The sequence below is a fragment of the Nanorana parkeri genome, unplaced genomic scaffold, assembly GCF_000935625.1.
Source record: "Nanorana parkeri isolate BGI_ZX_2015 unplaced genomic scaffold, ASM93562v1 scaffold281, whole genome shotgun sequence".
In the NCBI taxonomy this organism is placed as follows: domain Eukaryota; kingdom Metazoa; phylum Chordata; class Amphibia; order Anura; family Dicroglossidae; genus Nanorana; species Nanorana parkeri.
Genome location: NW_017306549.1, coordinates 1096250 through 1119337, shown reverse-complemented (window position 1 = coordinate 1119337; position 23088 = coordinate 1096250). Strand labels below are relative to the sequence as shown.

General features: G+C 39.9%; 1 protein-coding gene across 3 annotated transcripts in view; it reads right to left on the bottom strand.

Moving 5' to 3' along the window:
- The window catches only part of STXBP5 (syntaxin binding protein 5), a 321945-nt gene that overhangs the window by 210918 nt on the left and 87939 nt on the right, over window positions 1-23088 (bottom strand). For all 3 annotated transcript variants that reach the window (XM_018557367.1, XM_018557369.1, XM_018557370.1), the window contains exons 3-4: window positions 15058-15139; window positions 13083-13183 (exon numbers count right to left, since the gene is read on the bottom strand). In XM_018557367.1, coding sequence (XP_018412869.1) covers window positions 13083-13183; window positions 15058-15139 — 183 coding nt within the window. The remainder of the gene's footprint in view (window positions 1-13082; window positions 13184-15057; window positions 15140-23088) is intronic.

The window sequence follows — 23088 nt, the reverse complement described above, 5'->3', positions numbered from 1 at the left end:
TTTTGGGGCTCAAAGTGCACGTGACTAGGGATTTTAATTTTAGTTTTTTACTTTGCTTAGTTTTTTACTTTGTTTTCTGGACCTGTCTAAACTGTACTATCATTTTCTGCAACTACTTTCCTGTTTCTATCCTCTGATCATTTTCATTTTTGCTGCACTTTTTTTCTGGAGTATGCCTGGGAAGAAGAGGTCTTATCTACCATCATCATGCTTTTTCCACTTTATAATTAAATGGCCTCCCTTACGTTTTGTTCCCTGAATGTACAAGGATTTAACAGCCCTAATAAAAGGACTCAGATACTATACCACCTTCATAAAACAAAGGACTCTGCTACTTCTCCTCCAAGAAACCCACTTTAAATCTAATGCGGCCCCTCGTCCCCACCAGATATTTGCGCACGTTGTACACTAGCAATAATCCTGAACGAAAAACTAGAGGAGTGGCCATAGGCTTTCATGCTTCTCTTCCAGTGGACGTCACAGACATCGTGGAAGATAAAAATGGTTGATACCTGTTCCTTAAATGTTTAATTTATGGAAAGATGTTCACTTTAGCTAACATATACCGCCCAAATACATTCCAGAAACAGACCCTCCTGCCTATTTTATATAAATTAAAAAACTTTACATCTGTTTTTTTGGTAGTAGGAAGCCACTTTAATTTTGTTTTCAATCCTACCTTGGATTTCTCATCTAACAAGTCACATATTTCCTTCTCTGCCATTAACTCAGTTAAATCTGATATACATAAATTACAACTTGTTGACCTTTATAGAACTTAACACCCACCACAAAAGACTATACGTTTTATTCCTCTGTACACAACACCTACAGCCATATTGACCATTTCTTTCCTCCCATTCCCTACTTAGTTGGCAAAATCGCATATTGGTTCTAAGTTTTGGTCTGACCACTTTCCTATTATTTTTTTTTACTTTCTTTGTTCTTGATACCTCTAGATGCCTTCCCACATGGAGGCTGAATGAGAGTTTGCTGTGTGACCCTATTGTAATTTCTGATCTCTAAGAAAATATACATTCCTTTCAAAATGTTCACACACAAGATTCCCCTTACCCTCCAGTTCAATGGCAAACGTTTAAGTGTCATTTGAGAGGCATCTTAATCAAGCATGGTGCACGTCCCTAAAAAGCCAAATCTCTCTTAGACATTCATGATTTAGAGAGGACACATAAATCTAATCCTGACCACCTAACCCTTCAGAAACTATTTGATAAGCGTTCTGAACTTTTGAGACTTCTGTCCCTCTCCCATGCATGTTATCAAAATGCCACTCTCTGCACTTTTCATGAATTTCGTGATAAATGTGGTAAGATTTTGGCTAGATCTATCAGACAGACAGGCTTTTACTTTAATCCCTATAATCACCTCCCATGATTTATGGACAAGAATATCATTTAGTGAGCAATGTATAGCTGCATTCCTGAGTCGAGCTAACCATAGAGAGTATTATACATTGTGGAGTAATAATGATGGAAAGCTTTAGCTATTTGCCCAGAAGTATGGACAGGCACAAATAAAAGCCTCCCGATGCTGGCGACGTACACTGTACGTCGTCAGTCACGAAGGGGTTAAAGCATGTGACAAGGAGCACAAAGCTCCACCTGCTGGCTGCAAAGGAATTAAACTACCATTTGCAGAGTTAAATGTTCATGACTACAATTACATTTTTGAAATGTTGTAGTGAGCTCAAAAGGATAAACATACTGTACTATGCAAAGTATGTAACATACTATGCCAGTTGCCTAATGAGATAGCTGCTGCTTTCTTACGAGTACTGTAATATTGCTAGTGTTTAAAACTTTGGTGGGAATCCTAACCAACCATGATGTAGCACAGCCCAGCCCAGCAGCACTGCCCTATTCCTGATGCAATTCCCATGTCAATATACACCAAACAGGAAGTAACACCGTCATGTTCTCCAGCAGCAGTGCCCTATGACTGTTGCCATCCTTTAGCTAATTAGTGCCAAGCAAAATGTAACCCAAAGATGTCCCCCAGGAATTGACAATATGGAGCAGTTATTTGAGGCAAGCATACCGTTTTTAAGACCAAAATTAGGTCACTTTTTAGAGCCTAGTTGTATCGGTAATTTCATTACCCAAACCCAAATGCTATCAACAGGCAAGCCAACAAACACAGAGGGAAAAAAAAACATATCTTCACCATCTAACAGTGTTGAGGTCTAGTCTAAGATAAGTACCAATATTTAAAAAAAACTTGCTACTACACTTTCAAATCTACACTGTGCATAGATAATTCTAACTAATAGTAGGTTAGGTGTTACCAATTGGTCACACTCTTATGTCTTCTAAAAGAAGGTTAGCTATAAGTGAAAAAATTAAAAGGGGAACCAAAAAGGAAAAATTTAAAACTGGTTCACAAAAGAGATTACATGCAGCCAAAAAAGGATTGATTGAGGAAGAATCAGTCCCTGGTCAGCAAAAAATGTGCCTGCAAAACCTTCTACTATTTCTAGCCAAAGCAATCTGCAATATTATGCTCATCTGTCCGTGACCAGGTGGCTGAACAGGTATGTTTAAAGGAAACTATAGGTGGTGACACAGGGAGACAAAAGTGTGCACGGTATATAACAAACCTAATACAGGCAGTCCCCGGGTTACGAATAAGATAGGTTCTGTGGGTTTGTTCTTAAGTTGAATTTGTATGCAAGTTGGAACAGGTAAATTTTTTAAGTGCAACTCCAGCCCCAATTTGTTTTTGTTTTTTTAGTATTGGATAACATAGTGAAGGGTTAAACTCCTGTAATGTTTGTTTTGCTGTGTGTGTCCCTGTTCAGAATATTTCACCTCACTTTCTGTTCCTGTGACAAATTGGATTTTAAAACTTTTGGGTTGTCATGGAAACAAGGTGATAAAGCTTCAGTAGAGACACCTTTTTCCCCATGATCACTCTTACAGGAGTGAACTTACCTTCCTAGTTGTAGAATTCTTTTCACTTCCTGTTGTCTTAAGGACAGGAAGTGAGATTAAATCTTTCTAATGAGGATACAGACAGCAGTAAAAACCTCACAGTGACCCGGAAGAAGAGGCGGGCACCCCTCATCTGCATGTCTAACAAGAGCCAGCCTGTAATATACATACAGTACTACAAACCGGACCCAAAAAGGCGTGCACTCATCAGCAGGAGCACGGTAGCATTAGAACTACCCTTGCCGCACAGTAATAGCCTCCGTTTGTAAGTAGAAGTCATATGTAAGTCGGATGTATGTAACCTCGGGGACTGTCTGTACTTCATGTTCAGACATATCCTAAACAACTGTATAAATGGTTATCTTATGTGCAGACATGCCTTCAAGCACTACTTCTGCAAAATCTGTAATGCCCTACTGAAAAAAGGGGTTAAAAAGGTTTCCAGTTAAGCAGAAAACATTGTGGGTACAGTTAAAGAGCACACTGACTTCCTATAAACATTGCTACAGTTTACTCAACTAATGTCAACATGTTGAGGACTGGGTGAGGAAATTATTTCAGCTCTGTACCATTGGTCATCATCCTCATTATACGTAGCAGCACTTGCTTGACCAATTACTGTGTATGTAATTTTCCTGTTATCGGTTTCTTCACTGTTATATGCATCTTGAGCACATCGATGAAGGAATAAGATGGATAATTTGTCTGAATATATTTGCACAATTTTGTCACATATAATACCATAGTCAATACATGGTCAATACAATGCAAAGTATAATTCTTTTGTGTTAAAGTCTTGGAATCAGATATAAAAGCAGTGTTGCTAGATGTAGACTGTAGTCGTGTCATGTTGAGGGGTTGGCCAGGTGGGCCCCATGACCTAACTTTGTCTGGTGTGCCCCAGACTACCAGAGCCCTTGGAACTGTGTTGGGTAAAGAAGCCCCTTGGGGTGAAAATTAGGTCAGCATTAAAGTACACCTCTATCGCTAGCGAACAAGGACTAAACATGCATAGGGAGACTTGGCACTGCCAGGTGTCAATAAGCAAGACTTGCCTAAAGCAGGGCTAGACCCACTAATTTGAATATATCTCCCACACAGATACTTTCAAGTAGGGATGCACCGCTACCAGGTACAGTACTCGGTACAAGTACATGTACCGATACTTTTCGAGCTCTAAGACTAGAGAAAAATTCAAAAGTTGGGAGGCAGCTGTCATTTGTAAGGAGCAAACAGGGCTCCTGGGATGTGTACATCTCTGTTTTAATGTATGATTTTGTTATATAAATATAAAGTGATGCACCGATACCAGTTTTGCGAGTACTAGTACTGTTACTTGCCCAAGTACTTATAAGTACGAGTACGGATACATTTTTGTTTATTGTCATGTGAAAGTTTTTCCTAAAACAATATCGACTAATGATTTCCGGTCAGTTGTGGAGCACCAGAGCCAGGTCCCAGCTGCAACCCTGGTAGTTCTCATGAAAAAGCCAAGTATCGGCACTGGTACTCGAAAAGTATCGGTGCATCCCTACTTTCAAGGCATGGATCTGGCAATAACTGTCAATTTTGCCAGTGTGCTTATTTCAGTTCTCAACTGAATTTTCAAGTCCTTAAAATGCTGATCAGCACCATGAATTGATAAATATATTATGACATTTGTTTAAATGCAAGCAGTGTAAATGCCTAAATGTAAAAAAGTGTCAGCCTCTTGCAGTCCCTGTACAGCAGAGCTCAGAGTGGGAGAGGCATGCTGACAGGAGAAGAGAGCACAGAGATGAGCTCATCAGTCTGTTGCTTCAGTCAAAGGCTAGGGGCAGGGAGAGTTACTAAACTGCACCAAATTAAAATGAAGTTTTGCCGGGAAGGATTGTGCTGTGTGCCAGAGCTATAAAAATCTTAGAAGTGAATGAACATATATACAACATCTTTGACATGTAAACCGGCTCCCATTTATGCATTTCATCTGTATATTTAGCTATTCGTTGTAGTTCAGCTTTAAAAATGGGTTTTACAATGTTTTTCGTACTGGAAAACAATAAAAACGTTTTGATTTAAAACAAAAATTGGGTTTTACAAGTGGGCGCCTGGTAGGACCTAGGCTTTATATGTATACTTATTTCGGTCTATTCTCTGGAATGGCAGGTAAGCTGCATTCCCTGTACACATTTCATGGCTTTATATTCCATTTTAATTGCATTTTAATTGCAGTACACCTTTAATATAGATTATCCTTTTAATTGGTATTATAAGAGTTCATTGTATAGATTGAATTACATTTTTTTTTGCACAAGTGCACACAATTACATATGTATGTTTATAAAGAAAACTAAAAAACAATATTGCCTCACATGTTTGGGCGATCATTTCGCATTTCAGCGATCATACAGTACCACTACAAACCTGCAATTGCTCATTGAACACACATATCCTGCTTCAAAATGATCAAAGTGGTTTGTGCTTCCAGGAATAGCACGATTTCCATGTATCTACATTGTAGGAAGAAAAACAAACAGATGTCTTCTTAGGACTACACTTCCTATGTTTAATAACTGAAAAAATCCACTGTTCAGTTGACATCTCATTGTATAAAGTGTATGTGAAGATATTGATGTACCTGTCAGATCTGGAAATAGAGGTCAAAGGTGTATTAAACCCACCGAATACACTCATTTACTATGATACACAACATCAAAGCTTTGCAGCATGTGCGAGACCCACTTGTGAGAGAATGCACTAAATAATCATTAACCTTCAGCATGATATAATCTAGATTAACATATTTGGGACATCACTTCTATATTTAACAAGCAGTGGATAAAACAAGTTTGGCTTGTATACAAGAAATTCTTTATGCAGCCATAAAAATTTAAAAATTCCAACATTTTCTAGCCAGTATAAATAGTAATACCCTAGGACCACAAATGAGGTTAGTCTCACAATAGTAACAATATCATCAGAATCAGCAAAAAAACATTGTTTCAAATAGATCTTCTCAATAGAGAATAGTTGTGGACAATTAACAGTCTATAGCAGGGCTCCAAATTCCAAGTTCTGAGCTACTAGCCAGGCCTTAAAAAGTTACTCGCCACCAGTTGCCCCACCTGCCCCCTATCCTGTCCTGGCCTTAACTCCGCCAGGTCAGCAATGTGAGATCAGTAACAATGCACAGTACAGAAGTCAGTGGTGTAATGCCGAATACAGAGGCCAGCTGTGTGACGCAGAGTACAGAAATCAGTAACAACACAGAGTGCAGAGGTCAGCAGTGTGAAGCACAGTACAGGAGTAATGTAATGCACAGTACAGAAGTCAGTAATGTAACGCACAGTACAGAGGTCAACAGTATGACGCACAGTACAGAGGTCAGTAATAACAGTACAGAGGTCAACAGTACAGAGGTCAGTAATGTAACACATGGTATAGAGGTCTGCAGTACAGAGGTTAGTAATGTAACGCACAGTGCAGAAGTCAGCAGTGTAAGGAAGAAAGAAAAGGGACTTGCAGTGCACTTAGCTGATGGTATTCAGGTGCCCTCTTCTTTCTCCCGGTGATGGGAGGGGTGGTACAGAGATCGTCCATGTACCGAGATTAAACTTTATTTTCCCGCGCTGCACAACTTTCTGGCCGGGCCAATTGTGTCTCTGCAGTCTTTCTCCCAGCCTATGGCAGCTGAGGTGGAAGCTGCAGAAGACAGCCGAGCAGATTATTTTCCTCTTCAGCTACAGATCGGCCAAGGAGGAGAAGAGAGAACAGAATGCAGGACACGTTTAGCATCTAATTTGGTTTTTATTTATCCTCATCTTTTACATTTTACCAAAAATTTGGTATTGTCTTTATTTGCACTAAAATCAACTTGAATGCATTTTTAACTGAAAATGTGAGTTAAATAAACTGTTGCACTAATGTCATGTGACATAAAAGCTGCAACTGCCTCCATTTTATTCTCTAGGGTTTCTGTTTTCAGAAAATATAGAATTCTGGGGTTTTAAGTCATCTTCCAGACTAAACTGTGCATTTTAATATGCATGCAGCAACAGATATGCAAAAACAGCTCTGGTACTGAAAGGGTTAAATGGAATATATACCTGAATCTGACTAGATTTCAACCTCATGTAATCGCTTATACAGCAGCACTTAGACTAGGAGAGAGAGGAAAAGAAAAAGAGTGGCAATCAGGTGTCCTCCATTCACCTGTGAATGGAGAAGAGACCAAAGAGATGACCTTATCAGTCTGCTGATCCATTGCTTCCAATCAAACACTGGGAGCATGGAAGAGACCCAGCAGTGTAGTGCTATGTGATTGTCCTGTGATATGCTCTTTCCTATCTGTAAAAATTAAGTCAAAAGGCAACTGGGCTTGCTGTATTTTTCTTGAAGACGTAAAACTGGTCATCCGACCAGCTTTCTCAATTCAGAATTATTTGTACAAAAATTAGCTGGGAATAAATATGGTGAATGTTGCTCCAATCCACATAATTTGTTAAATCGCAAACCGGTTGTTGATTGCATTTACATAATTAGAGGTAGACACAAAAATAGCTCAGGACTGGGTGGACAGAAATACAAATTATTTGGTAAGTAACTAAGCTTCCATGTATTTATTTCCTCTGTCTTTAGCACTTTGCCTGGAGGTCAGCTGTAACTATTTACCAACAAAAAGCCAGCTCAGTTATTAAATTAGTAATGCAAACAGTAATAATTATAAAAAGGTATAAACGGTAGATTTATATTTATATGCATAGTATAATATATAGCATATATAGTATATGCATTATGAAAAGCCATGCTACAAAAAAAAACAAAAAATGTCCTCCACTCTCCCATGCTAATCTAAAGCAAGAAGGTACATGCAAGCAAAATGCACTGAGTTGCATTAATAAGCAATATAATGCATAAAAAATGTGCTTAAAGGAGAACTATGAGGTGAGTGATTTCCACTCGCCTCATAGTTCTAGACGACCTGTGACAATGAGACTGTCACAGGTCGGCTCAGTAGATCTGGAGGTGAGCGAACAGATACCGGCGTTCGCTCACTTCTCGATCCTGTCACGGCTCTCTGCCGTGCCAGGGGAGGGGCTGGATTCCCACCTCCCCGCTCCGATCCACCAGCGCTGACTGGCGGAACGGACGGGGGAAGGGCGGGTAAAGCTGGCTCTGCCTCTAGAGAGGCAGAGCCAGCTGTCACTCACAAAGCTGGGCGGATCTCGACATCTCGATCTCGACAAAGGAGAACCTTTAAAAAAGGAGAACTATGGGGTCAGGGCTTTTCCCCATAGTTCTCCTTAGGGTAACGGGAGGACACAAACTAGCGTCCTCCCGTTACCCTAAGCTCAGTATACCGCGAGCTACAGCGGGGAGAGGGGAATCCAGCCCCTCCCCCTATCACGGCTCTCGAGAGGTGAGCTAACCTGGTATGTGTTCGCTCACCTCCCGATCTACTGAGCCGACCTGTGACAGTCTCATTGTCACAGGTCGGCTAGAACTATGAGGTGAGTGGAAATCACTCATCTCATAGTTCTCCTTTAAAGCACAAATTAAAATGCAAAGCAGAAGTATAAACAGGCCAAATGTCAGAGCAGTTTGAGTGCAATTTTCTAACTGTTCTATGATTTCATGTAGGTTTCAACCTCGAGAGCTAGTTTGAAATAGGCATAAAATGTCGTTTTACTGAGCATGTTATATAAACAGAACATTAGAAGTGTTAAAATTGTGGAAATTATTAAAATCAGAGAAATAAATGTGATATGGCCCAAGGGTCTAAAATCACTACTTATCTATCAAGACCAAAGGATGATTTTCGGTTATAAAAATAAGGAAGAATTTAAAATATTAACAAAAACATTCCAGACACCCTTAACCACTTTAAGACCAGGTGTTTAGACCCCCTTCCTGGATGCACTCACCCTAATGGTAAACCCACTTGCTCTGAGCCCAGGATGGCTGGGATCCGCCCAAGCCTAAAGGTGCCCATACACTGTACGATTATCATACGAGAATCGCGGGAAATCCCGCAATCGTACGATAATCGCAAAGTGTATGGAAGGCGTGAGACCGTTCGATCGTACAATTCTTGGCGGGTTAGTGGCACACTGCCCGTTTGCAGTCATCGGAAGCCCGCCCCTCATTGCAGTAATCGCAAGCCCACCCCTCCGGGGGGGCGGGTTTGCGATGATCGCAAGTACGATCTGCCTGTCCAAGATGGGCAGATCGTACAAGCTTTTAATTAGCTTACAGCCATCGCAATACAAAAGTCTTGCGATGGTTGTAAGGCTGCGTTCACACCTGACCGTTTTGTAGGACGTTCTACGCTCAACGAACGCTCTACAAAACGGTCAAAAATATAAATTGCATTGTAGTCAATGCCCTCGTTCCCACCTCGCCGTATTTCCGCCCGTCCCTAACGCCCTACAAAACGGCCCACGCCTGAAAAGGTCCCGTGACTACTTTGGGCCGTTTTGTAGGGCGTTTTCCATTGGGATACAGCCAAGTAGCCTTTGGAAGCGCGCGACATAAAAAAACCGCGCGACAGACGCGCATATTACAATACGCCTAGGTGTGAATGGGGTGTAAGGTGTATGGGCACCTTAAGACTGTATAGTGGGAGGAGATGCAGCACAGCGATGAGCTAATCTATCTGCTATTCTGCTTTTTCTTCCTATCCGCAAAATTTTTGTCAACACATGAACTGATTGGCTCCTTGTACTGCTTCTTCCTCTCACACTTCAGCCCTGCTGTACAGGGTGTTTAAGAGGGAGGTTGATACCAGGTAGAATTCAAGTACTTTCATTGTATTTTTTTTTTTTTTAATGTAAGCAGTGTAATTATGTATTTATGATTACAAAGCTGCATTCGTGTTTTTTTGTATGCCTTATTTGACTAGAAAAATCACATAAATACACAGTTGGAATATAAACATGTGACCTTGACAAAATATTTCTAATTATGTTCAGCCACTGATGGTATTCATCAACTCCTGAAAAACTTCACTAATCTAATACACCTACTGATTGGACAATGTAGCTGTAGCAGTACACTGATTAAGTAATCCTTACTCTGCCCTTTCCTCCTGTAAACAAGCACAGAGTACCTGAGAACATGTTGCACTGATGATACTCAGGAGTGCAGCAGAGCTTCACTGGCTTATACTGCTGTCACTTCATCACTCCCCCCGGTGGGGAGTAAATTAATAAAAAGATGGATGCTTATTCCAGATTATTCCATATTGTTTTTACCATGACCTATGATTTCAGATGTAATATTTACATATAGAAGGAAGGACAGTGTCAGCACCAATTCAGAGATGGTTTGAGAATCTACAGCCGAGTGATACACAAATAAGCTACATTTTTGAGTATTTTATTAAGATACTTGAATACAGTTTTAAGATTTAACACCTGAGTTTATTATGACTTTAAAGAGGAACTTTACCTATATCTTTAAAATAACAACACACGTTTAGAAATGTTTAATAATGACAATCTACAAAACACATACTTCTAGATAATTGCAGCTTTTGTATTCTTTGCCTACGTTATTTTTCTTTCCCAGTCTTCTGACAGTGGCCATTTTAACTAAGGGCAGGTTACTAGATCTCCCTTTACTTCCCGGAACTCTGGCACATATGACTAGGACATGTGACCATGTACATCATCTCAGTGGAGGAAAATGCCTTTCCCTGAGCTCTCATGAGATAACAGATGAGATTTCCCAGCAATGCTCTGCTAATGAAATCTTCCCAGGATGCAATGCTTGGGCACATTACATTATTTGTGCCAAAATGAACCAGGAAGTAGATAAACTAAGTAAATGAAAAATGTGTTTGTTTAACTAATGAATGTAATATGATTTTAAATCAGCATGCAGGGCTGCATGCTGATAGTTTTTTTGTTTTGTGAAAAGGGGGTAAAAGGTCCACTTTAAGTGGTCATATGAAATATCTGGCATAGAAAGAAAGAAAAAAGAAAAAGAAAAAAAAATCAGCTCAACTGAAATGACAGCTTCTGTGATCATCATACTGGGAATTCAATATCAACACTTCTTTATCATTTTGGAGTACAAGTTTGGTAAGGGGGGCCAATACAGTGGATAAAACACTTAATCCACATTATGGGATAATCCAATTAAAAATTGCAGATTTTTTTTTCAAATGGTAGATTCAATGTATGATATACAGTAGTATATTGGCACAGTATATACGTAGATTTTTTTTGTCCCATACAAAATACATTTTGTCAGAGGTACGGGGAAAATGCGGAGGAGGGAGGCAGTACTTGGTGGGTACACCAGTTAACGCTTGCGGTGTGGTAGGTATAAGTACGGAGAGGGGGGGGGAAACGGGGTGGTAGCCTAGGTGTGCGGCTTCCGTTCTGTCTGGACCGGGGTGTCCAACAAGTGTGCTGTAGGGAAACAAAAATTGGAGACGGAAGCGCCACTACCGGGCGCAATAAGTGTGGTAGAGTGGGGTGTAAGCGTAAGTGTTGTACTCCCCTGAGGCTGGGTGAGTATTCGCTTGTAATCGTCGGGTTGCAGTGAAGCGGATGGGGTGGAGTGGTGGTGGTAGTGGTCCCTCTTTTTCAGGGTGGCGTGGCGTTTCAACCCAGTAGGCAGATGGGGATACAAACGCGAGGGGGTGAGGTATGCAATGGTGGGTGAAGGGGTGGGTTTCTGTAACTCACCGTGGGGATAGTGGAGGGCGGCTCTCAGCGATGACGGTGCGGCCCGTGTTGTGCCTGGGCGGTGGGCCGTGGGGTGGTCCTCAGGAGTGCTGGCACAGGTGTCCTCTGATGGCAGGTGCTGTGAAGCGGTAGAGCGACGTCTTGTCCTGGGTGGGGGAGCTGGAGAGCGGTTGGAGGCGCCGGGGTGCCGGAGTGTTCAGCTGCAGTGGAGAAGGATTCACGCTGGGGCTTTCGGGCAGCACGACAGAGCTTCGACCTGCAGGCGTTTGCTGGAGAAGCCTATAGTGCGGATGTTGCGGCGTGAGCCGTGAAAAGCGGGTCAGAGGTAGAATTTCCGGGGGTTGGAGCCTGGTGTCATCAAGCCGATGTGAGGGATGTAAGTTCCGTGCAGCTGATTCTGTGCCACTTCCCAAGGACCAACTTACCAAAAATTATGGGGAATTTATCAAAACTGGAGCAGAAAGAATCTGGAACATTTGCCAATGGCAACCTTTCAGCTTTCTACCTTTCTTTTTTAAAGCTCAACTATACAAACCAAAGATGATTGTTATTATGAGCAACTGCTCCAGTTTCTGTGTTCCAGTTTTGATAAATTCTCCTTCTTGTTCTGCTATAGGTCTTTATGGAGGGGAATTGTCTTTTTAGAGGAGCAGGGCTTTCCTTCCTCATGTCAGACTTGCCCCCATGAAAATTGGGGAGTTTAATGGGTGAACTGTTGACTAGAGGAGGAACTCTAGAGGTAAAAAAAAAAACCTCAGATCCACCTAGAGCAGCAGCACAGGAGGGAAAGGAGACTTTAACAGAAGCACATACCCAAAGAATTAATGAAGTAGAAGTACAGAGATCCTTGTACTACAAGGTCCTCGGGTACAACATTTTCTCCAGCAGGCCCTCACAAGGACAATGAGAATGAGTGACATTACAAACTGTCACTGCAGTTTTCAGGGACAAACTCCGAATCTTGAGAGAAAAGTAGTCATCAGAGGCAGGAGTGGGCAGGATATTCCTTAGGACTCTCACTGCAGACATTGGAGTGCCTAGACTTCAACGCAAAATATTGATTTTTTTTTTTTTTTTAAGGAACTCCTTAGTACTAACTACAACTAACCATACTAAATTATTCCCTACAGAACAGGAAAGTTTTCATTTTTAAGCAGTGGTTTACGTTATAAAAAAATAAAAAAATCCATAGACCCTTATTTTCCAGACATTTGCACTTTAACAACACAATTAATTTGTTTTCATTAAGACTAATGCTGTTCTGGGTCACTAGTAACAGCTTTTCTCCAGAAACCAGTAACATCCAATTTAAAGGCATTACCACATACCTGTTAAAATAAATGAATAATTTTGCACATAACCGGGTATTACAAAACCCATTTGCATTAATAGTCATTATTACTTGGTATATGTTTTGGGGAGTGTGGGAGGGGGGCAGGCAGCTTTCTCAGCTTACCTTTCTTTACTAAATTTCAATGAATGCAGTATGGCAGGCCTCTTCTGTCGTAGATTCCAAAGGTGTAAGGTGTCATCCGTCAAGGCACTCACAAGTGCTCCCTTTAATAAAAGTTATAAAAAAGAAAAAACACATTTTAAAAAATGTTATGCAATAAAAAGGAGGATCCGAGCAGTTCACAAATGTCAAATTATTTAAAGTTTAAACATTTACACTGATATGGTAGCTTGCTCTGCCCCCAGCCCCCTTCGGCAGTCTTACACTTTTGCCCATTCCAGCGAGATGTTACCAACAATGCTGCAAAAGGTGCTTGTCAAATTGTTCTGAGCTGGGCCCACATTCATTCCTATAGAGAGTTTGTGCTATATCAGAGCACGAACTCTCCAAAAATGAATCACCATGAACCAAGCATCTGCTAGCCCAGCTCTGAGGATTTTGACAAATGGCTCTGCAGCACTGGCGTCAGTATCTCTTATCAGGGAGAGGTGAATAGAAGACTGTCAGGGAAGATGGAGGGGAGGGGGGTACAACAAGCTACTTAAGCAGTTGCTTATTGAGTTAGATTACCAAAATCTATTTTGTGGTAGATTTGTGCCACTTTGTTGTTGAGGTCTCTGTGCCTTAGCTCCAGTGTCTGCCCACTTGCTGTAGTCATTATAAAAAGGGTTCCACTTACCTTGTTGAATCTATTTAAAATGATGAAATACATGAAACAGTAGACTCTCTGGTAAACAGGAGCAATCAGGAATCATGGCAGAGAGAACTTGCTGTTGGGATATCCCACACCTAACTCTCAAATGGTTACCCATCACAATGGTGTGCTAGATGTGAGGATAGATAGTGTTAGAGCTCCCTGGTCACTTATAAAGATGTTTAATAGTGCATACAGGCACCACTAGGTACTGCTTTCTATTTATAGTAAGAGTTTAAACAGTTCCAGGAGCCTTTTACATGGTTTAAAGAACATCTACTTTTTCAGAATTTAAAACATTGTAAAAGTAATGGCATGTGCAATATGTGGGTACCCTCATATTGGAGTATTTTATTTTAGTCCTTCTGGCAAAAATCCAGCTGCCAGAAAACTGGAAATATTTTTCCATTAGGAATCACTTCCACCCACCATTGCAGAATGCCTCTCATAGAAAATGTGCAGGTGCTCTTACATATACTGCACACTTGAACTCTACATACATATTTTCAACCCTTTTTAAGTCAATGAAGGCCACTTGAAAACCTTAAAAGCAGAAGCTACAAATGCAGATATAGGAGCCCTTGTTCATGCCAAAGGTTTTGGAACTCTGGTATAAAAAGCGGTTAGGTGGGGTAACTCTAAATCAACTGCTAAATTGATATATTAATATTTTATATGCACCAATGCTTTGAGATGTCCAGACAAGGGGCAAATTATTGGCAAAGATAGATTTAGGCCTAATGTGCAGATATTCAGAATTTGTAGGTGAAGACATAAGCCAACCCCCCAATCATCATTAACAACTGGTAGGAATAGTAAAAAAACACATGATAGCCAATTAGGCACACAATGACTATATATGCCACTGTATGTGGTCAGCATGTGTTTTTTTTGCCTCACTCATAACCCATACAGCTGGTATGAGTAACGCATCGACTTATCATACAGATTTAGTCATATCTGTAGACAGTCCTATCTATTAAAAAGGTATGCCATTTAAAAGGTACACTTTTTACTATGACTCATAGTCCAATCTTTAACTGATTCCCCCGTAATGTTTAAAGTACAGCCCTCTATAATGATAAATGGTTAGGCAAAACACATCAATATCAATTGTAAACAAAAATACAAGCATAAGGGGTGATGAGGTTGTAAATGCACAGTATAAATGTACCACCATGCACCTGCAGAACATGAAACAGGAGAGGAGAGCAACAAAAAGACAAGAGAAGCGATGTGTAAGCCAGTGATGTCAGAGGAAAGATTAAAAGTGATTGCACTAACCTCATTAACCAGAAACTGAAGCTGGATTACTGTAGAACCACTGTCATGCTGGCAATAAGACTCAACTCCTGGCCGCCCAAACCTGACATTAATTATGTTAAGGAAACACTGCTTTGGTTTTAAAAAACAAAATGTAGACACAACAACATGAACATGACAAGGGCTAGAAAGCTGGAAGGCGGCAAGTAGAATTACTATTTTCATAAGGGTGCTTCAGCTAGAAGACACCATTTGTTCATTCATATAAAGCTGCAATTGTAAACAGTCAGGGAAAAAACAACACTTAATACATCTCCACAATATATGTAGCTCACTCCATGTTTTATCCTTTTAAAAACAAACACAGTGCCTGCTAGTTGCTTATATAAAATGACTTTCTGCACACCCATTAAGATCTGTTTAACCCCCCTATACTTGAGCTGAAGGGTGCATTACAGGCTTCAAACAAAGCTGCTTGAAACATGCAGCAAGCTTTTTTTAATGGTTTGCAAATGCTATACAAGCTGAAGCCTCAAAGCTCCCCTCCAGCCTGTAAGCCAAACCCCACCCCCCATTTAAATTGACACTAAACACAGAAGTTAGGTCTTAAAAATGCATTCAAGTACCTTATTATTAACAAAAATGTAGCTAGTTTGAAAAGTTTACACTGTCCTTCCTTCTGGAGATTTGCTACATTTGTTCCCCATGGTCCCTGTGTGTGTTGTGAAGTAGCTACCGGTCCAAGCTCCCTCCCAAGCTCACATTTAGTTAACTCATTTGTAATGAAGGTATAGTCTATCACTGGAGCAAACTTGGACTGGTGGCTATTTTACAACACACGCAGGGACCATGGAGAACAAAAGAAACCACACTCCAGAAGTAAGGACAGTGCTAGTACGAATGATTTGATGATCTACAGTCGAGTGATACACAAGCTATAATTTTGTAAATAGTTAAGAAACTGAAATGCATTTTTTTTAAATGTAACTCCTGAGTTTAATGTCAGTTTAACTAATCACTGCCATTGAAAATAAATATATAAAATAAAAATTTACTTTTGCCAGTAGATGGGACCTGTTTCAACATCTTTTCTAACATTTTGATTTATTCACATTAACACGCGTATGTTCTTATCAAAATACCAGGCGTTTACCCCAGCAATACAGGCACGCCAAGTTCATAGTCACTGGTTTATATCCCCCAAATTATATTCCAGAGTTTGTTGCGCTTGGCAGACATGAAGGCAAGTGTTTGCAGCCATCGGAATGCTACGACATTTCAGCTCAAAACACAATAAATGTCAAACGGTGAAATCTGATGTTTATAGAGTAAACAAAAGAACCAAAAGGAGACTAACTAACAAGTTAGAATAGTGCAAATTGTGCTTTTATACTGTACCATCATTTTGGTCTCGAATCAGAAAGCTAGTGAGTTGAACAAGCTTAGGGAAATAACTTTATTCTTACATTTGCTCTGCTGCCATTTTTGTGAGCAACTGTTTAAGTGACAAGACATGTTTCCCACAGTTATATCATGTTTTCAAACAAACATTATACTACCATAAGACACTGCAGTAATTGTGTACAGTATCATCTTCATGCAAAAAAAAAGAAATTGACAGAGAACTCTTCTTTTTTCTAATAAGTCCCCTTAAATTTGGCAAATGCTTATATGTTAACTAAAAAAAAATGATAAAACACTTTTAACCAACAAAGCATATAAAGTGGCTATGTACTTTAGATCAGTGGTTGAGATTTAATGTGTATCATGCAATACTTAACATTTTCTAGTATATAGTATATATAAGAGATTACATATGTTTCCATGGTGACTTGTGCTTAAAAGGAAGGACCTAAATTCCATTTATTTGTTTCCCCTAAGTAGTAATAACGTGTGTGATCCAGTATGCAGGCTTTGTCTGTGATGACAAATCTTATTCTTGTCTTTTTCCAGGGTATGCTTCACTGCCTAGAGGACTACTTCAAGGTCAAGATATTGCAGCCAGTACACATTTTGAGTTTAGAGAAATAACAGCTCCAGAATAGGCAACCCCTAACATTTAACACTTCCAGTTACCATCCATCTCCTCCTTGGCAACTATGCCATTCCAAAGCTTCCACAATTATGAATTATGTAAAGAACATTTTTCCTAATGGCCCTCTTACAAGTCATATAGTTGTACGGTCTGACATCTAGCAATGTGCATGCAATTTTGAATCTCCAGCTGTGGATCTAGCCTAAATACATTATGCCAGAACAACATGTAGCTAACATCAATTCCACTGCAACTATGAATTCACAGTGTACCAGTGACAACCAAAGACTAACAAACACAAATAAGGCCACCAATCGGATGTTTAAATGGTACAAAAGAGAAAAGGAACATAATAAATTGTGCCAACACTTTTTTTTTTGCTTTGGATGCAGTACGGAATGGTTAAAACCAGTCTTCTTTTTTTTGCCAACTGTGATATTTTAGGTAGTTTTGCCTCTCTTTTAGCTGCCACTGTAACTGGTTTCCCCACTGTAGGATTTCCCCATATATCCTGTTCTAGTAACAGCTGGGGATATAGAGAGGGGAAATCTCCCCAGCAAATTAAAAACCTGACAAAAGGTTCTAACCATTACCTACTTTACCTTAAAGCTCATTTCCACCTTTGCAGAGGTATTTAAAAAAAAAAAAAAATATTGTTTCCCCTAAGTAGTAATAACGTGTGTGATCCAGTATGCAGGCTTTGTCTGTGATGACAAATCTTATTCTTGTCTTTTTCCAGGGTATGCTTCACTGCCTAGAGGACTACTTCAAGGTCAAGATATTGCAGCCAGTACACATTTTGAGTTTAGAGAAATAACAGCTCCAGAATAGGCAACCCCTAACATTTAACACTTCCAGTTACCATCCATCTCCTCCTTGGCAACTATGCCATTCCAAAGCTTCCACAATTATGAATTATATAAAGAACATTTTTCCTAATGGCCCTCTTACAAGTCATTGTATTGTATTGTGTGTAAAGTCAGAGCTAGTGCTTAATGATCATGTAACAATGGGTGACAGGGATGGGTTCAGCTCATTGCAGTCCAACACTCTGGTGTCTGATTGATTTTGCATAAAACCTTCATTAAAAAAAAAAAAAAGAAAGCCTACAATGTGAGCCATGCAAATGTGCACATGCATACATCATCAGTGTACCTCTTCATTAGCACAGGCAATGCAAATCACAAAGGTGGAAATGGACTTTAAACAAAAATTTTTTATAGATTCACTTCATATCCACGTTAAAGTGACACTACACTCAGGAGGAAAAATCTTAAAAATGCATTCAAGTACCCCATTAAAAATGTATCTTATTTGTGTATCACTCAGCTGTAGAGCCTCAAATCATCTCTGAATTTGTGCCGACACCATCCTTCCTTCTGGATGGTGGCTACTTTTGTTCTCCATGGGCCCTGTGTGTGTGTTGTAAAGTTCCCCGTTTCAAGCTCACTCCCATGATGGACTACGATCTCATGTTTAGTTTACTAATTTGTATTGGGATTGTAGTCCGTCATGGGAGCGAGCTTGGAGTGGTGGATACTTTACAACACACCCACGGACCATGGTGAACAAAAGTAGCCACCCTCCAGAAGGAAGGAGAGTGTCGGGATGAATTTTTAAGATTTAACAGTGTCACTTTAACTTTGTAACACAAGATGGATAGCTAGCAAGCTAGAGGCTAGGATTATGCTTTAAAAGTAAAGCAGATATTTGTCTTTTAAACTTTTGATGCAATAATGTACCCTGCAGAGATTTCTACAGAAAACAAACTTCTAAGATTTGAAGATCAATAGTCTAAAAATACTTGAAATTAAATTGCGAGATGCTGTACATGGCAGAGAATCATTTACAAACACAAAGAGGTTCCTGGGGATAGAAAACCATATATCCATCTTTGATGTTAATACACACTATTTACTTACCTATATGCAATGTTCTCCCTCCCTGCACCAATTTGGGCACACTAATGTACTTCTCAACACAGGAAAATGCACAAAGAGTTGGAGTGTGAGTCACAGTTCTAAACAAGTCTTGCAATAGACCCATCAGTGAAAAGAAGCTACAGGCTATAAAACACCCAGGATATCCACATTACAAAGAATAATCATGGTAATAAAACATGTTCTTTACTTAGGCACACACTGCTAACAAGATATGTATTTGCTTAATGTGAATGGTTCTCTTCAAAGCCCTTTTAGCTCAAACTGACAGGTTCTCTTTTTAGGTAACCACCCACCTAAGTAATTTTTTCAAGCTCCCCCAACACCAGAGTTTCATCTCAATGTAAGTGTGATTGTCAATGCTGAAGCTTACACAGTTATTGACCACCCCCCCCTTCCCCCATGTAACAGTGTTTGGGCTTGGTGACTGGCCACTCTAGCACTACATTCTTGGAGAAAGGGGAGAAGGTCAGCATTTAGCTTCTACAGCTGTAAATAAAAGCAAATCTTTGGCCACTGAGCAGGGTATCGCATCTATATGGAATTCTGGCTGACTGCTATACAGAACTTCTATAGTTTAACAATATTTGAAAGGTTACAAGTATAAACAGCTCTTTTTAGTTTTATTTTTCTCAACATTTGCATCAACAGTCTTACTAGGCCATTCAACAGGTTTTTTTTTTGGTCAATTTAAGAATAAAATGTTTGTGTGTGTAAAAAAGAATGCTAGAGGAAGAACTAGATATTACTGGCATCTACTGTCTACTGCCAGTAGACGCTGATGGAACATGGCAGAGGAAATGCACATGGGGCTGCCAAGGAAGGTATGGTTTTATACATGCCGACATTACCCTTTCACCTCAAAATAACATCTCTAAATTAAATTAAACCTAGACAAACCATGCAGGCAGGTTAGGTTAGACCATCCAACACAATGCAAGATTTGAATCTCTTCAGAATGATCATGATATGACTAGGAACTGTCGGTGAATGCGGGCTGTAATATCAGTATATTTTCTAACATTTTTCACACAGGATGTTTTCTGATTGCCAATGTATGATGATTTTAGAATAAGGAGGGACAGAGACCTAATGTGATAAAAAGGGCCTGCATTTTAGTACACTGTGCTGTGCTAGTGCTGCATGTCTAAACCTTTCCACCTTTTTACAGTCCATGGTTCACTCAAATAATTCAGAAATACCTAAACACTCACTTTGGCCATAATCATTTGGGGAATCTTGAGGCCTTATTTAAAGTCCTAATGTGGATACATGCGTAATTTATTTCAGGAACCATTTCACACAAACTCTCAATAACCTATCCCTGCCCTAATAAATCCTTATTAGCTTTTACACAACATATTGGCACACAGGACATTCTGATAAATATCCTTTTACCTTAAATGACACATAGCACTTACCACATAATACAGGGAAGCACATACAATGACCCTCTTGGCACAGGAGAGGGGGAAAAATAGTTGTCAAATCCAATGAATGAATAAGAAGAGGCCTGATGAGAAATGCCATCGAAGGGCATTTATTCCACCTTTCAGTCCAAAATAATGTTGAGTTGGTGCTTTTCAAAATTCCCCACTTTGATCAGCTGCAATTGAAAATATGTGTTTCTATGGCTACACAGACCCTGGATTGTAAGGATACAGGAGCACAACACACAACCTTTTGTACTTAGCACATAGTTGAATCTACAAAAGGTAATAACAGGCACTGGGCAATGATAAAAATAGATGACTAGAAAACTCAGAGAACACAGCTGCTTCATATTAGATCCAAACCCCTGCTCAGAAAAAGTTTTGTAGAAGATATGAGGCACCATATTAAAAAAAAAAAAGAAGAAGTTCTTCTTCTCCTTCTACAGCAATGCAGAGAAATTTGACGATGCACCTAACTTCACACAAAATACCAAGTGTCTACTCTGGATCTATTTCATCAGCCGATGAGTGCAAATTGTAAGGTGATTCAAGGTTGACCTGATGAAGGAACATCTCTATTACAACATTTTAAGCTTTTTTTATTGTAAAAATAAAATAAAATGACGATTTAATGAGTAACTATAATAGTTTGGGTGGTTTCTACCCATTATCTTTAAGGAAACCCAAACCAAGTATATAAAAAGGCACAGCTCTATTTTTAAAATCATTGCTGCGTAGCTGTAAGGCTAATCCACTGGCTTCAATACTTTGTGAGTCACTGACATGAAGCAAATATGCAGAAAAGGAGTTGTGACTTCAACTTAGCTTTTTAATCCATGCACTTGTTCCTGATCATTAATTTAGAAAGTAATGAAGCAAGGGACATCCAGGCAACTATGATTCTAAGGGAGATTAGGAATGGCAGTCTCATACGTCTCTCAATATGTTTGATTTAGTGTTCACACAGTTTCTTGAGAAATTCCCCTTTAAAGTAGAGACTGTTGGGTGGAAGAAATAAGGGAAATATCAGACACACTTTGGGAAAAAAAATTTAAGTATCACTCCACGTCTATCTCTCTTGCTGTCACATAGGTGGACTCAACTGTATATTATTCATAGAGTTTGTTGCTCTCCAGCCTTCCTATTTAAACTGAATCTTAGGACAAATGCAAACTGTGCTGAATGCCATCAGCCCTAGGGCACCCTGATCCATCTGTAGTGGAGAAGTGGAGATGCCCAAAACCTAAACTGTACTGGTCAGGTGTAATGTCTACATTAAATGCCATCTATAGGGTGTCTTTGGTAGTTGAACCACTAATAGGTATTTTAGGATGCTATGACTCCTTGAGTATGGATGGGAATAAATTCTTGGCCATAACAAGAGCATTATTTCTGACTCTTAAGCTTTTGGTTCAGAAGTGAAATTCATCCTATCCCCCACTGCGGAGGAATGGAAAGATGAAATATATTAATACATGAGCTTGAGAAGCATACCTATCTTATAAATTTGAATTGATGTGGTCTGGAGGGGAAAGCGACAGTGGCTGAAATTATTATTTGACATGCCTTCTGAGGATCGTTGAGTGTCCAATCATTAGCTAGCAAGGGGAAAAGGGTTAACCTTAACTTTTGCCGCAATTAGTCTCACAATCACCATTTTCAACACTAAGGCCTGGATACTCCCTGACTAGAACACTAAGAAAACATTTTTTTTTTTAAAAAAGGTGTAGCTGTTGCCTGTACTTATATTTAAATTTTCAAGAGCATACAATATTACACTTTTTATACCTTAATTTGCACCCTGTGCCTAGATTATGAACATTAAACTTTTTACATATTCATCACAACAAAGAGTTGGTTCTAGTTGGTTCCTAAAGGTGGCCATACAGTGTACAACCATCGCAAGACCTTAGTCTTGCGATGGTTGTAAAGTACTTAAAAAAACGTACGATCTGCCCATCTTGGACAGGCAGATCGTACTTGCGATCATCAAAAGCTCGCCCCCTTGAGGGGCGGGCTTGCGATGACTGCAATGAGGGGCGGGCTTGTGAGGACGGCAAACGGGCAGTGTGCGCACACCGGCCCGTTCGTCAGTTGTCGAACCAGCAGGCCACTCACTCGCCAAGAATCGCACAATTCCCGGCGGGTTTTCTAGCCTGCTGGTTAGACGGACGACGTGCGACTGTACAGTAGAAACGGTTGCACGCCTTCCATTCACTGCACGATTCTCGTACGATCGCGGGATTTCCCGCGATTCTCGTACGAGAATCGTGCAGTGTATGGGCACCTTAACAGCTTATCAACACCTGCTGTTTGTTTACATTAGAAGGCTGGCAACCTACCAAGATCTGCTCTCATAAAAAAAATACCTGTGTTGTAATCTTTGAAAATGCATTCCATGCATCTCCACTATGGTTATAGATACAGAAATGAATGCACTAAATGCTTTGCATGAATTGTTTTTTTCTGCATGTACAGAATCTGTTAATACTTTAATGTGTATGATCTAAGTACAGGTTACCTTATATAAAGGTTAGAGCCTGCGCTTTTTTGAAAGAATCACCCTTATGCCTTCTTCTGGATCAACTGTGGGCATAGGGAGGTTTATGGAGGTTTTCAATGTTTTCATTTTTTTCTCTAATGG